This window comes from Callithrix jacchus, chromosome 2 (assembly GCF_049354715.1).
Source record: "Callithrix jacchus isolate 240 chromosome 2, calJac240_pri, whole genome shotgun sequence".
Taxonomy (NCBI): domain Eukaryota; kingdom Metazoa; phylum Chordata; class Mammalia; order Primates; family Cebidae; genus Callithrix; species Callithrix jacchus.
The window spans coordinates 204577431-204593547 of NC_133503.1; the positions used below are offsets into that span (position 1 = coordinate 204577431).

The window sequence follows — 16117 nt, forward strand, 5'->3', positions numbered from 1 at the left end:
ATCCCCGGTGCCCTGTGTGGTCATCTCGCCCACCTCAGGGTCCATCCCTGGGGCCCTTTGTGGCTCGGAGCTTCTCTCTTGACTGGCTAGAGGAGCTTGTCACACAGGTGACTTCTGATTCACCTGTCCCCGGTGGCACCCTGGGTGGTATCCTGCCCTGCTGCCACTAGCAATGAAATCCGCAGCCTGGGGCCACCTTTCCCATCGCCCAGCCCATGTGCTCAGCTCCTGGGACGCCTGGCACCAGTCTCAGCGAGGGCCTCCCTTCCCTCCAGCCCCCCTGAGGTGCCTTGCCCTGAGCGGCACAGGTCGTACCTGGGCTCTTGGTGGAAGAACTGCTAGAGAGGTGCCCCAAGGGGTGTCTCCTGCTGAGCCCCGGCATCACCAGCATCCTCTGCCCACACGGTGCCCTGGACGGGTCATGACAGGAGGTCAGTGCCTACCCTCCATGCACCTGCTCTTCTCTTCCTGTCTTGAGCCAATGGAACCTCTCAAAGGAGCAGGGTGTTGAGCCTTCTGAGACACAGGAGCACCTCCCAGGGCTCACTGGAAGGCTGGGCCCTCCCAGTCAGCCCAGCCCAGTGCAGGTTCTTTTGGCAGCGAGGTGTTTCACCAGAATCAGTTTCACCTTCCCCAGAACCCACCTTTACCAGTTCCCACTGAGCACCTCCCTCCCTCCCTGGCTGTGCAGCACCTGGGCTCCCGAGCCATGCTGTGGGATGAGGGCCATTGGCCCTGGCCCCTCGCTCCCGGGAGCAGCCCGCAAACCCCACCCCCATGCCTTCCCTCCCTTTTCCTCTCAGTCTCTGGGTCTCTTTGCCTTTTGGTGTCCTCCAAGGATGGTGTGCAGGGATGGAGTAGACGGAGCACTCACTCTGTGAGCACAGTCTCTCTCTCTTTTCATGAATGAATCGGAAGCATCTGAGCAGCAGAGACGGCCGGGATGAGGCTGCAGCAGCCTCTGGACAGCAGGTGCCTGTGTGCGCTGCTGCACACCCTCACCATGGGAGGAGTGGACATTCTTTCATAGATCTGCAAATGCACTGTCACATATCCTGTGGAATCAGGAGAATTTTTTTCTCCGCAATCAAAGCAGCAATGTTGGCTGCACCTTCAGGAGGAGCATTCCTGTGAGCTGCCTCCACCGTGCTGACCGTGGAGCTTAGGAGTGGCTGGCGCTCAGTGTCTGCCCCTACCGCCTGTGTTGGGTGACACAACCCCGCACCCTCCAAGGCTCCCCCACCCCCACCTTGTTGCGGGTGCACTGGAGCTCCTCTTGCTGGCTGGGGCACTGCAGCGTGGCATCTCCAGCACTCGGGCTTCAAGGAGCTGTGATGTCGCTGGGCGCTGCAATGGCATGTGTGCACACGAGAGGGACCACATGTTCTCTGGGGACCTTCTTGTCTCTGGGTTTAGCACAGCGTGAAACGCCAGGTGATGCTGGGGCCCTGAACTGCTGACGGCTCTGGAGACCTTGGCAGAGATGAAGGCGGGGTTTGCCAGCTGCCTGACGTCAGGGAGCTGGGCCTGGGCATTGTGAGCACCGATGCCTTCACTCAGACTTCTCGAGAGTTCCAGGCCAACATTAGGAAGGGCCTGTTTACACCTAAAACAAGAATCACCACTTTTATACTGTCTATCATGGGCAATTTCAAACATATGTCAAATATCTTTCTAGGCTCAGGCTTCCGTCTTAAAGTGCCCCAGACAGGGCTTAAACCACAGACGTTCTCTCACCATCCAGAGGCTACAGTCCAAGACCTAGGTATGGCAGGACTGCTTCCTCCTGGGGCCTCTCCTGGGCTTACAGATGGCATCTTCTCCCTGCGTCCTCACAGGGCCGTCCTCCGTGGGTGTCTGTCCTCATCTCCTCTTCTTATAAGGACAGCAGGCAGGTTGGATCAGGGCCTCCATGTGACCTCTTTCTACCTGAATCATCTCTTTAAAAAAGACCCATCTCCAAATACAGTCACTTCTGGAGTCCTGGGGATCGAGACGTCAACAGGAAGTAGGGAAGGGGGTCAAAATTCAACCGAGAACACCAAAGCAGTCATAATACAGTGGGCCCCAGACCTGTCCCCGGCCCAGAGAAGGATGGTGTACGGCCAGGCCACATGAACTCCCACGGTGCCCGCCCTGCTTGGGTGGCTGCTGTCACAAAGGACCACAGACGGGGTGGCCCCTCAACAGCAGACACGGATTTCTCACCATTCTGAAGGCTGAAGCCCCAGGTGCCGGCAGATCTGGTGTCTGCCAAGGACCCCCTCTGGGTTGATAGAGAGGGCGCCTTCTTTGTCCCCACAAAGTAGAGTGTGAACGAGCTTCCGCGGGCCTCCGGTGCCTGTGGATTAAGAGGGTCCTCCAGCTCTTGCTTGTTTGCTACGATGGATTTGGGCTGTTTTGTGGAGTTTTGTGTGTTGTGGCGTTCTCTGCATTTTCTGATTGATTGAAGCTTCATGTTGTCATTGGGGTTTTCTGGAAGCTGGTTGTTGCATCTAGACCCAGAGAGAGTGGATTCCCACTGGGCTGCTGTGCCGCTCCTGTACCAGGCTTGGCATTGACTGCTGCTGGACCTGTCCCCAAGTGTGTGAGAGCTGGGTGGGCCCCAGCCAGCCCTCCGGACATGAGCTCTGCCAGCTTCCCTGATGTGGGCTGCGCCATGGTGCTCGGAGCCCCCACGCCCAGCCTCTGCCAGCTTCCCTGATGTGGGCTGCGCCATGGTGCTCGGAGCCCCCACGCCCAGCCTCTGCCAGCTTCCCTGATATGGGCTGTGCGGTGCCGTTCTGGCTTCATCTCTGCATTTCTCCCCCGTGACCTGGAACAAGCCTGGCTGAGGAGCCCTGGGCCTTCTGCTGGGAAGTGGTATCTAGCGGCCGCAGTCTGCACCAAAGCTCCCCGTGCATGCGGTCAGGTCACTGCCTGGACATCCTGAGGATGCCGGGGACGCTTGGGGAAAGGTGCCAGGTTAGGACGGGAATTTCAAGTCCAGGTTGAACTGGCCGCTCAGAGCACGTAACGTACTGTGTCTCTGTCAGTGCCCATACATGCCACTTCTTTTGTAAAGGGACAGTTTATTGTAGCCAACTTTCAAGTAGCTGAAGTAGCTCAGCCTCAGACCAGACGCAGTTCCTCAAAGGATTATGCTATATACCCTCACTTATGGCTCAGACACAGTGACCGCATTGCTTCCTCCAACTGGCGTTTCTCACGGTGATCAGGCTCCTATGGTGACAGCCAGTCCACAGCCATCAGCAGCTTGTCTTCCACAGTGCAGGTCTCGGCGTCTGCAGGCATCCACAGCATCCAGTTAGCTGCCGCGTGGTGGCCCAACCTATGGTCACTGGAAGCGTGGCCCGTATTCTCCTCGCTGAGTCCCTCCCTCTCCCTCCATCCAGCCCCTGGCCACACTGCCTGGTGGCTGCTCCAGCTCCCCACAGCTGCCCTCCTTGTCCATGTGACGGTCTGCTTGTCCCTGTCCACGACTTGCAGTGATATCTTGGGCCACACACTGCCCCTGCTGCCTCTGGTGAACACACCAAGGGGGCTTCCATGGGAGCCTCTGAACCCGGGTGCTGGGCCTCATTTGGGTGGGGAGAGGGTGCGGGGCCTCGCTTGGGTGGGGAGAGGGTGCGGGGCCTCACTTGGGTGGGTAGAGGGTGCGGGGCCTCGCTTGGGTGGGTAGAGGGTGCGGGGCCTCGCTTGGGTGGGGAGAGGGTGCGGGGCCTCGCTTGGGTGGGGAGAGGGTGCGGGGCCTCGCTTGGGTGGGGAGAGGGTGCGGGGCCTCGCTTGGGTGGGGAGAGGGTGCGGGGCCTCGCTTGGGTGGGGAGAGGGTGCGGGGCCTCGCTTGGGTGGGGAGAGGGTGCGGGGCCTCGCTTGGGTGGGGAGAGGGTGCGGGGCCTCGCTTGGGTGGGGAGAGGGTGCGGGGCCTCGCTTGGGTGGGGAGAGGGTGCGGGGCCTCGCTTGGGTGGGGAGAGGGTGCGGGGCCTCGCTTGGGTGGGGAGAGGGTGCGGGGCCTCGCTTGGGTGGGTAGAGGGTGTGGGGCCTCGCTTGGGTGGGGAGAGGGTGCGGGGCCTCGCTTGGGTGAGGCTTATGCTATAAACCCTGCCTTCTCTGCCAGGCATCCCTATGGCTTCTGGTCTGTACACGTGCGCTTGCTCTCTCTGGCCACTACCAAGCTGCCTCGGGGAGGAATGGCTGTGCCCAGTGCAGCCACTTAGTGCCCTGAGTCTCCAGTGACGCTGCCTGGGAGACTGCAGGGCCAGCCCCCTTTCCTTAGAGGCCCTTTGTTCTGGGAGTTTCTGGTCTGGCCAGGATTTTCTAAGAACCACTTTGCTTGCCCAGCACCTCCCTTTGCCACCCCTGCCAGCACTGAGGGGCTTGGCTGCTGCAGCCGCCCCAACCAGCTTCTGTCTGCTTCTCTGCCACACTGGCATCTCCTCTGTGGACTCAGGAGTCACAGAGTCCATCCAAACCGATCTGCACCAGGCCTTGGGGGCATGAGGAATGGAGGGAGCCCAGTGGGTGTGCCTGAGGCTGGATGTAGGGGTGGGGCCTGTAGGGGAGACAGATAGACAGAAGGTGCTGGGAGCACAGAAGCTTCTGGAAGGAGCCACAGCAGACTCCCCAGTCCTGTTCCCCTTGGTCAGGGCGCCTGGCTCCTGTGGGTGGGCCAAGCCTGGCAGAGAAAAGAGTGCACGGGCCTAGAGCTGGGCGAGGGGAAAGGCAGAGCCGTGGGGATGCCTGGGCTCTTCACCAGGAGCACTGCTCCTCCTCCTCCTCCTCCTCCTCCCTGGGGCTCCTGGAGGCCCCCTCCAAGCAGTTTTCATAGCACTGCCGGAGGCCTGGGGAGCTCCTCTCTGGCTGTGTTCCATCTCAATCTCCACCCTCCACTCATCAGCCCTGTTGGCCCAGGGTCAGCCATTGCAACTGTGGCTCACAGGCCCCTCTCCCACCTGCCGCTGAGCTCAGAAGCACGGGCCGCATTCCCCAATGCACCACAAGCAGGCGCATGGATATACACGGGGTCTGGCAGCCTTCTGGGATCCCACAGGAAGAGGTGCACTGACGGGTGGGGAGGGTCACGTGGTCAGGCACAGTAGATAACGTGTTCACGTAGTCTTCCCTGTGCACAGATGTGTAGGCTGAGGTTCAGGGGGTCACGCAGTCTTCCCCATGAGCACAGGAGCAGGCGCAGGGATGTGTGGGGCGAAGGTCACGTGGTCAGTCTTCGCCGTTGCACACAGGAGGAGATGCAGGGATTCACGTGGTCACACAGTGCATCCCCCACTGAGTGGCCCAGTGAACCCCGTGTGCTAAGGAACCATCAGCTTGACCGTCTGGATGCAGGCAGGGCCTGGCCACCCAGGTCTCATTCGTGCCCGGTGTTTGGGGACGGAATGGCCTGGCGGTCGGTGCTGGGTCAGAAATGTCATGGGTCGCTGTGATTTTATTCCACTGTCTGTGGAAGCGGTGTTGGTAGTGGGATTGGCTGCCGCACTGGCGGCGGAGGGAAGCAGGCTGTGAGCAGAGACCACCAAGGTCACAGGGTCGGAGTAAGGAACTTCTGAGACTTTGTCTTAGTGCTCCTTATCAGCACTTCATAGCGTGTGCCCGGGAGCCAACAGGTTCTGAGAACAATTTATGGGAATAAGAAATAAACTTACCCCGTAACTTAGTTTCTGTGCACATCGGGAAGAGGCGGCCGGCTGCTGGCTTTAACAGCAGAGCCAGCCTCCTGTGCTCTGCAGCGGCCTCTTCCCAGCCAGCGGCCCTGGACCAGGCCTACGTGGGCTGAAGGCCGAGGCTGCGTCCTCCTCCCCTGCAACAAAATATGAAACAGTAACAAAAGATGGGAAAGGATGCAATACTTAAAACTAAATTTTCATCCTGGTCAACAAGGTGAAACCCCGTCTCTACTAAAAATACAAAACATTAGCTGGGCGTGGTGGCGCGTGCCTGTAATCCCAGCTACTTGGGAGGCTGAGGCAGGAGAATTGCCTGAACCCGGGAGGCTGAGGTTGCGGTGAGCCGAGATCGCGCCATTGCACTCCAGCCTGGGTAACAAGAGCGAAACTCCATCTCAAAAAAAAAAAAAAAAATTTTTTTTTTTACAGATAAAGGAAAGGCTGCCCTGTAGACTTGGGGATTAAATCAAGTGGTCCTCAAGGGAACCTGTGTTCTAGTGTGAGTATCAGGAAATAAGGTATTTCTGAAAATAACAATGCAGGCTTTTCCGTCAAGAAGTTAAAAAGGACATTTGACTAAATTCAAAGCAGAAGAAAGAGGAACTGGTAAGAGTCGAGATTAATATGATTTGGTCACAACAGAGAGAATGAACAGATCTAAAATGGTTCTGCAAACAGATTGATAAAATAGAAAAGTATCTGGTGGCGTCGGTTTAGAAGTTTTGGTAGGCACGCACGGAACCAGAGAGCAGGCTTCGTGTAAATCTACAGGAGAGTGTGGTGGGCAGCTTTGCTCCGTTATCTGAAAGGCAGCTGGGAAATGTTGGTAGCAGGAGGGAAAAATACGCCAAAACCTTCCAGGAGCGATTTCCTCATTGACAACAACAGTGAAATTAACCCAAGAAGAAAGAGAGACCCTGCACAGTAGGGCTGGGCACAGTGAAGCCGCAGGCAGGAGCTGCCGGTGGGCATGGCCGCACGCCAGTTTCATAAGGCGACCACACGAGGAAGCTGCCGGGAGGAAGTGACAGGCGCGTCATACTTAACAGCTGCTGGTCACAGTCCCGAGCACCTGTTAGCCAGCAAACCCAGCAATTCCTTTTAAGAAACAGCCCTAACAGGGAGCCGCCTAGCACTGAAGGCAGCTCTTGCTATCAGAGACCTTGGCTGTGAGGCACCACATTCACGGATTAACGTGAGGAACAGCACGCGGTTCTCCCGTAGAGGTGGGAAAGACCTCTGATAAAGCTCAGCACCCCCAGTCACGATTTAAAGCAAAACAAAACTCGTGAAGGACGAGACCTGGGACGGTTTCCCGCAGTAAAGGACGTTTGCCGTGTGCCAGTAGCATGATGCTGAACAGTGACAGTCCCCACCAGTGGCGGGATAACAGGTTTGTGGTTGCTGGGCGCAGTGAGCGTGACGCTGAGACGGGGCCCAGCCGGGGTGAGGAGCAGCCCCTGGAGCAGGGGAAGGAGAGGGAAGTTAGAGGGCATCATCTCTGGCAAAGCAAACTGTTTAGATCTGCGCCCGTCAGGCTGGCCTGACCTCTGGACACTGAAGGGGTGGGGACATGGATGGCGTGGGCCGTGACAGTGAAATGCACCCTGCACATCCAAGACAGCACGAGAAAATGCGAACCAGCCGGGAGCAACTTCTATGTTGAGTATGTGTTGAAATGATATTTCAGATATATTGGCCAAAATGAACTGTATATTAAATCATCATTACCTTTCAATGTGGCCGCTCGAAAATTTAAAATTACGCATGTGGCTGGCATTAAGTTTCTCTTGGGCTCTGCTGGTCTCAGTTGAGCACCTGAAAGAATCTAGGGACAAACCAAGGAAACAGTGGGAGCGCTATCATGACAGGTGTCAGAAATGAGGGATGGCTGCCGCGAGGGGAGCCCACCGCCTCTGCGTCTCCTCAGTCTTCTCTGTCTTCTGTGCACAAAACCTGCCCACAGGACTGGTGCTTCCCCTCACCCAAAGCCCCTCTGCACGGAGTCCTCCCATCTCCCAGAGGGACCTCCATTCTCGGACCCTGGGCTGCCTGGGATCCTGTAGCCTCAGCCTGCCTTGGTTGGGGGCCTGCCCTGGTTTGGGGCCTTCCTGAGCCCCCAAACTGTCCTAGGCCACCGCCCTCCTGCCAGTCCACTCTCCTACACCGGGTCTTCCACAGGCTGGAAAGTCACATCTTAATTCTGCCATCTCTGTGGTCCGAGGGCCAACCTTGCAAGCTCCAGGCCAGCTACCTCCCCATGTCACCAACACTGCCTAGGCCGGCATATGCACTCTAACGTCCACATAAACGATGTCAGGGGAAACTGCTGAGTGAGGCCTGGGGGCTGGGAGTGCATCCTGGGGGGCAGAGCTGCCTGGGGGCATGCACCATGGGTCAGAGGGGCCCTTGAATTTATAGGGGGGAGCTCCACTGTGTGGTTCCCAAGGCACTTGCACATGGCTCCTGTAAGGAGGCACAAAGCTGGCAGTGGGCATGGAGGGTGTCAGTTAGCACTGGTCAGTGTCAGCTCAGCCAGCCTTGGTCAGGGCTGGTCAGCACCAGTCAGCCTTACTCAGCCTTGCTCAGTGTCAGTCTGCCTTGGTCAGCTGTGTGGCGGCTAGCCCCTCCCCAGCTCTTCACTCCGTGCTGTACCCCTGGGCTGGCTTCTACCCGATGGGGAGCTGGCTGGTGTCCCACGTGGATTCTCCAAATAACACCCCCTCTGTCTGCAGGTGGCCCTCATGACGCTGACACTCTTCCCAGTCCGGCTCCTGGTTGCCGCCGCCATGATGCTGCTGGCCTGGCCCCTGGCACTTGTTGCATCCCTGGGCTCTGCAGAGAAGGAACCTGAGCAGCCCCTGGCCCTGTGGAGGAAGTAAGTTGCGCCCATGCTGTGCTCTGCTCATGACGGGGGTCACTCGGCCAAACAGCGGGAACCTGTTCTCACAGTGGGGTTGTGCCTGTCTGCCCTAGCCCATCTGTCCCTCCCTTCTGAGCCCAGCGTCCACCAGGGCTGCCCACTCCCAGCGGGGACTCCGTCGCCTCCCTGCTGCCTCCTCCTTCCGCACCTTCGCCACAGTCCTGCTCTGAGCCTTCCTTTTCCAGGGCTCTGCAGGCCGTGTGGCCACTGTTTTACATCCTTGAGCGGAGGCATCCCCCTATACCAGGGCCTTCTCTGCTCCAGAACCTGCCGGGGCTCCCTGTGGCTGATGGAAGTCAGGCTTCCAGGCACCCTCTCCTGGCTTTGTGACTGCCAGCCCCCTCACCCCTCCCGCCTCAGACCCTCAGCTCTGGCCCTGCCCATGGTGGCCTCCTCCAGACCCTCAGGCTGTGAGCGGACGGCCTCTTGGGCTGCACCGACAGGCACCACAGTGGCACAAGCCTCCTGCCTAGGGAGGTCCCCACCTAGTGGCCATCATGCAGAGGCAACTGGACCTGGTATGGGTGCCGTGGTCCTGGGAGGGGCTCTCTTCCAGGTGGAAGAGCAGCAGCAGTGAGGGGAACAGCTGCTTGTGGGACAGGCGACTGCCGGGGCATCTCCTGCCAACCTGGTCTGATTAAAAGTGGACTAAGTGGAAACAGGTTGCCTCATCATAAAGGTCCAGTGACTTGACATCAAAATCCCCATTTCCGGCCAGTCTTAGAAAAGCAGAAGCTCCGGCCAGCGGGCCTGCTCCCCAGGGCCAGCAACTGGCTGGAGTCAGGCCCAGCTCTGCCTTTGGACAGGAGTCTCGGGTCCTCCCCCGCCCTCCACGGCTGCATGTCAGTGGCTGTTGGCCCGGCCTGCTCCCCCGCCCCCCCCCCCGGCACCACCCCTGCAGGGCCACGTCTTTCCCTTACCTGCCTGCTCCCCCCTGCACCGCCCCCCCAACACACACACCACCCCTGCAGGGCCACGTCTTTTCCCTTACCGGCCTGCTCCCTCCGCCCCCCCCACACACACACCACCCCTGCATGGCCACGTCTTTTCCCTTACCGGCCTGCTCCCCCCCGCACCCCCTCCCACACACAAACACCACCCCTGCAGGGCCACGTCTTTCCCTTGCTTTGTGGACATACACACTTCTTAGCTTTTCAGCCTGGACTATAGGCAAAGCACATCTACGTGATGAGGAATACCTCCAAACTAAAGATCCCAAAGAGACCACAGAAATTAAACTTAATCACTGTATTGTCTTGTTTCATTTAAATTCCTAAAGCCGTGCTTTCACTCCAAGTGTCTGCCATTAGCAAATGAAAGTGTTGAGATACCATAAATATTTTCAGTGTCTTAAAAGTCATCACTCATGTCCTGTAACCTCTGCTCAGACCACCCTTCCATGTGTGGTTAACACCTCGCCATCCTGAAAGGGCTCCCTCAATCTCTTATTCACACACAGGAATATTAGTAGTGAATGGAGGCTGCTGCCTGCCTGTAAGTAAAGTTTTACTCGAGTGTGGGCACACCCACTCACCTGAGTGATGTTCAGGGCAGCATTCCTGGGGAGCCAGGCCCAGTGGTCGGGACAGAGGCCATGTGGCCGAGAGTCTGATGCAATCACGGCGTGGCCCCTGACAGGTAGAGTGGGCGTGCCCAGGCCCCTGGTTTCTCTGGAAGCTGTCTGATCTATAGGCTGTATGTACAAGAAAGTTTTCACCACTAAGAAGCTTATGGGAGCCGACATCTGCTGGATACCCGGGGCCACGCTCGGACACGCAGTTAGGTGCAGGGAAGACGGCCACTCGGGGTCCCGGGTTTGCTGTGCTGCTCTGTGCAGACACGGCGCAGTCGCAGTTGAGGGGCAGCCTGGACGTTGGAGGGCCCTCACTCTGGGCCCTGCTGAGTGGGTGGACGTCAGGTGGCTTGCTGGATGGTGGCAACCCAGGGCAGCCTGGGTTATTTAGGGCCAATGGGATCATCACTGGCTTTGGTTCTTCATTTTGCCTTTCTAAATTTTTTAAATTCTTTTTGAAGAACATGCTTTATCTTGAGGGTTGTTCTTCAAATGTTCGAACCATAAAACAGGAATTGGGTACCCAATATATAACCAAGCAAAATAAATCAAGGCCAGTCCGAGTCAGGCTTTCAGTTTTGCTGAGTTGAGAAGCCACAGCGAGAGAGCGGGGGTTCTGGTGTCGGCAGGCTGCAGTGACCTGGTGGATGTGGTGCTGTGGCCCTCAGTGGCTTCGTGGCTTTCCTGGCACCCTTTCCCTTCACTCCCCGTGTCCTTGTTGGGCCAAGCTCCCCGCCGCCTCTGTTCTATCTTGGGAGATGGGAGCCCTGCGCACTCGCAGACTCTGACTTTTTCAAAATAGATGGCTCGGGGCAGTTTTCCATTTCCCAGTGCTAACCCTGGTGGCTTTTCTTGTCTATGAATAATTTGTCTGGCTTCATCACATCATAAATGGACCACGGCGAACTCTCATTCCAGCAGCCCTGCTTCAGAGGTGCTTTCATGTGTATGTCTCATGCACACATCGAGTGTCCCATGACAGTGACATGTTGGAATTTTTGTCACCTCCACTTCATGAGATCTCTGGGCCTCTGGGTCTGTGGAGACTCACTGTGTATCATTCTGTGTATGTGTGCAGAGTGTGTGAGACAGTGTGCACATGTGTGCGTACCTATGCATGTGTGAGTGTGCATGCATGTGTGTATGTGCATGCTCGAGTAGGTACATGTGCATATGTGTGTGGTTGCATGTGTGTGTGTGTGTGTGTGAGCAGCCGGCGCAAGAATGTATGTCTATGAGAATACGTACATGCATGTGCTGTGCACATGTGTGTATTGCACGTGTGTACATGTGCAGGTGCATGTATATGTGTGTATGATGTGTATCGTGTGCACAATGTGTACATGTATGGCAGCGTGTGTACATGTGTATGAGTGTTGTCTGTGTGTACATGTATTTGTATATATGTCCCAGTGTGCATGTGTATGTGTCCACATATGTATGTGTGTACACGTGTATGAGAATATATGTGTACATATGTTGGTGTGCATATTTGTGAGTTTGAGAGCAATGTATGTATGCATGTGAATGTGTGCACATTTGTGTGCAGGTGAGTGTGTCAGCCTCTGCAAGAGTCTACATGGATGCTTGTGGGTACATATGTATGAGAGTGTGTGTGTGCATGTATGTGTGCATATGTGTCTGTGAGAGCACTGGTATGTGTGTGAATGTGCATGTGTGCAGGTGAGTGTGGGTGCATGTGTGAATGTATGAGGGCGATGTCTGCATGTAATTTGGCTGTATGTGAAATGCACATGTGTGTGCAGGTGAATGTGCATGTATGTGTGTCTGAGAGCGATATCTGTGTGAATGTGCACATGTATGCAGGTGAATGTGTGCATGTGTGTATGAGAACAATGCGTGTGAATGTGTGCATGTGTGTGTATGTGAATGTGTGTACATTTGTGTATGAGTGTGTCTATAAGAGTGATGTCTGAATGTGCACATGTGTGTGCAGGGGAGTGTGTGTGCATGTGTGTGAGTGTGAGCGGTCTGTGTGTGTGTGAATGCACACATGTGCAGGTGAATGTGTGCATGTGTATATGAGAGTGATGTCTGTGTGAATGTGCACGTGTTTATAGGTGTGTGTGCATGTGTGTATGAGTGAGAGTGGTGTCTATGAATGTGCACACGTATGTGCAGGTAAATGTGTGCATGTGTGTATGAGTGAGAGTGATGTCTGCACGTGTTTACAGGTGTGTGTTCATGTGTGTATGTGTGTATGAGTGATGCCTGTGTGTGAATACGCATGTGTGTGCAGGTGAGTGCATGTGAGTGTATATGAGTGTGTCTATGAGAGTGATGTCTGTGCATGTGAGTGTGTGTGCATGTATGTATGAGAGCGATGTCTGTGTGTGTGCAGGTGTGCATGTGTGCCGATGCGTAAGTCTGCCCCGATGCTTGTCGGTACTTGAGCTGCACGTGCTGCAAGGCATTGGATCCACCCCGGGAGCCCTGGTGCGTCCGTCAGCAGCCCTTATGAAAGCTCCCTTGGTACACAGTCCCGGGCTTGGCTTGGTGCTTGAAGGGAAACAGAAGAGAGAACAAAACCTGAATTCTGAATTCCCCAAGGGGAACTCTAGTCACAAAAGCCCCGTAGTTAGGGACGCAAGGGATCAGGAAAAAGCTGGATTTGAAATAACAGATTCAGAGTGTACAGCTGAATAATAATTATGCAGTTGGGGGGGACTTGTCTCACGTTCTGCGCTGCTCTGCAGTTTCCAATAGATTGATGTTGAATTGAAGCATTTTTGCTGAATGTAAGTTAGTGTCATTCAAACCTTCCTAAAATAAAAATGTTAGGTTTTCAGTGAAAGAATGACACAGTTTTGCAAAAGGCACTATTTTAAGTTACTTTCAAGACACAGTGTTGTAAAAACTGTAGCGTCGTTTTGCAAAACCCAACCATTTGGCCCTGAATCTTTGACCATGGGCCAAGTTCTGAGCTTGGCCAGGCCCTCCAGGGGCTGTCCCTGAGCCAACTGGATGGTTCAGATTGTGGGTACCCTTTCCTGGATGCTGTGTGGGGGGAACTTCCGTTCCCAAGTTTGGGAATTCCATCCACATGATGACTCTAGGTACTCTGTGTACATTGGCCTGGATGTTGGAGCTTGAACTTGAACATCAGACCACTTTCTCTGGTCTCCTGGAAGCCAGCAGCTCCTGCCACCTGCATCTCATCCTGGGGCTGCCCCTCCACGCCCGCAGTCCAACACAGCTCTACCACCAGCTGCCCAGGGGCCGTCCCTGACGCTGCTAGGCAGGTCCACATGAAGCTGCAGAGTTGGCTCCTTGAGACCCCCCCAGATATGGCCCCAGGGCCCCTTCCCTGGCCTCCCCACCCCCTCGCACTGTAGCCAGCACTCAGGCAGCTGTCCTCCCCAGGGCCGGCTCCGCTCCACCTCCTGCCTCGACTCACAGAACCTTTGGAACCTGCAGAGCTGTGGCCTGCAAATGCCCTTCACACTCAGATGTGCAGCCTCCCTGCCCACCCCCACACACCGGCTGTCTGTAGGGGTGAAGGCCTCAGCAGCCCTCCTCCTTTCTTGCCTGCTTGTTTCAGGAGATTTCCTCCCCCTCGTTTTCCAGGCTTTCCTGTGAGTTGCTTGTCCCCAGTGAGAGTGTTGGTTTCTGAGAGGGTTTTGTTCCCTGATGCTCCTCAGCGCACCCTGTTCTTCCTGACTTTTGGCAAGCATGGTGGATGTTTTGCGCCCCTCTTCTGATGCCCACCCTGTCTGTCTCTTGGAGGTCAGGGCTCCACTTCTCTGCCATGTGGCCACTCTGCTCACACGTCTCGGGGTTTGTGGGTGTCGTCCACGCAAGTATGATAGGATGGAGTGGATTTCCTAGATGTGCTGAGGAGATCCCCACTTGGGTGTGCAGATAGATCCATCCCCCATTCACATTCCCCAGGGAACAGGCTGTCCAGGCACCTGAGCACCTCAGGCTTTCGCTGCCTCTGCCTTGGGGTGAGCGGGTGCTGGGTCTCCCACCCCACAGCAAGCAGAACTCTTCTCTGAGACCATGATCGGTACCAGCAGCCTGGGTTTTCCACATGGATAGTTTGGGTGTAAAATTCCTCCAAGGTCTTCAGAGAAGAGCTGAGGCTGCTTTTTCCCTGCCCCCACACCCAATACATTTCCCCTGAGCACCCTCTGACCCTGCAGTTCCGTCTGGGAGCTGGAGAGAGTATTCCTCCAAGGCGGCCCGGGATTTGATCCCTTTACCCTGCTCTCCTCTCTCCTGCCTCTGAGCCTGCCCGGGACCAGCTCCTGTGCCCACCACAGCCTCCTCTGCAGGCTCCTCTTCCGCCTTACTTCTCCTTCCCTTGCAGCCTCCTCCACAGCCTCACTTGTGCCTCCCCACAGCTTCTGCAGCCTCACTTCTTCCTCCTCTGCAGCCTCCTTCCCAGCCTCACTTCTCCCTCCCCCACTACCTCTGCCCCAGCCTCACTTCTCCTTCCCCTGCTGCCTCCCCAACAGCCTCCCCTGCTGCCTCCCCCGCAGCCTTCCCCGCCGCCTCACTTCTCCTTCCCCTGCTGCCTCCCCAACAGCCTCCCCTGCTGCCTCCTCCGCAGCCTCCTCTGCAGCCTCCTCTGCCACCTCACTTCTCCTTCCACCGCTGCCTTGTGTCTTCCATCTTATACATCAATTGCTGTCTGTCGGCTTTTGTTTTGGTACTTGTTTTTACTGTGGAAAACAGCATGTGTATGGAAAAGTGCATTTTATCTTTATTTTAGTTTAGTTTAGTTTTTTTGAGATGGAGTCTCACTCTGCCGCCCAGGCTGGAGTGCAGTGGTCCAATCTCGGCTCACTGCAACCTCTTCCCCTTGGGTTCAAGCTGTTCTCCCACCTCAGCCTCCTGAGTAGCTGGGATTATAGGCGTGCACCACCACGCCTGGCTAATTTTTATATTTTTAGTAGAGACGGGGTTTCGCCAGTTGGCCAGGCTGGTCTTAAACTTCTGACCTCAAGTGATTCATCCTTGGCCTCCCAAAGTCCTGGGATTACAGGTGTGAGCCACCGCACCTGGCCAGAAAAGTACATTTGTAAATGTTCAGCTGATTGGGTGGTGAAGGAGTGCAGCCTGTGTACTCCCACCTCACTCTAGAAAGCAGCATCCTGGGTTGGTCCCAGCGTCTCCATGCCTAACTGCAGCACTGTTTACCATCTGTGCACACAAAGGCCGCTCTGAGGTGGCCCCTGAGAGGCTCTGTGCTATTCTAGAGACTGCCTCGGCTCAGGTCCGTGGGGACCCCTGTCCTAGAAGCTCCTGAGAGGATCCCACATCCCGTGGGAATGTCGGTCCAGGAAGGCTTCAGGCTCTTGTTTCTCCTTGTAGTGGTTTTACCCGGTGACCTAGTGAGACGTGGCTCCTAAGGGAGGTGGATCCTGTTCTCTGTGGACGAGGTGTGCGCAGCCTGTGGCCTCTCCCACACCATCTGCCGAACCGTGGTTCCATGATGTGTGGAATAACAGCCTGATTTGCAGCCTCGTAGGAAAGAGAATACACACATTTAAAAGGCTTAATTTGAACCTATTTTAGAAAGAGATAAATAGTACACACATTCAGTTAACGAGGCTGATTTTTGCTTTATTTTCCAAGTTTACTGGCCATCTAATTTCTTCTGGAAGCAGCTCACTGTAATCACACAGCGCCTGGTTGTGGGAACCCCGGGCTTCTCGTGGAGATGAGATGGGGAAGTTCACACACTGGTCTGGGCTTTGCTCTCCGCTCCGGGCCCCTCCATGTTTCAATATGCATCTTAGGAGTTTTAATGTTTTCCCATTTCAAATAACAGGATGCTGATAAGTAAGCTGCCAACCTCAAGGTCGTGAGGCCTTCTGCCCTGGAGCTTGTACTGTCTGTGTTCAGAAGTCACTGCCTGTCACGTGGCTGTGCCCTCCACACAGGGCGCAGGGTCTCCTTCGTAGGTGA

General features: G+C 55.9%; 1 protein-coding gene across 2 annotated transcripts in view; it reads left to right on the forward strand.

The window, feature by feature from the left end:
- LPCAT1 (lysophosphatidylcholine acyltransferase 1) overlaps positions 1-16117 on the forward strand; it is a 66220-nt gene that overhangs the window by 12172 nt on the left and 37931 nt on the right. For both annotated transcript variants that reach the window (XM_078365946.1, XM_035291806.3), the window contains one exon: positions 8420-8562. In XM_078365946.1, coding sequence (XP_078222072.1) covers positions 8429-8562 — 134 coding nt within the window. In that variant the 5' untranslated portion in view covers positions 8420-8428. The remainder of the gene's footprint in view (positions 1-8419; positions 8563-16117) is intronic.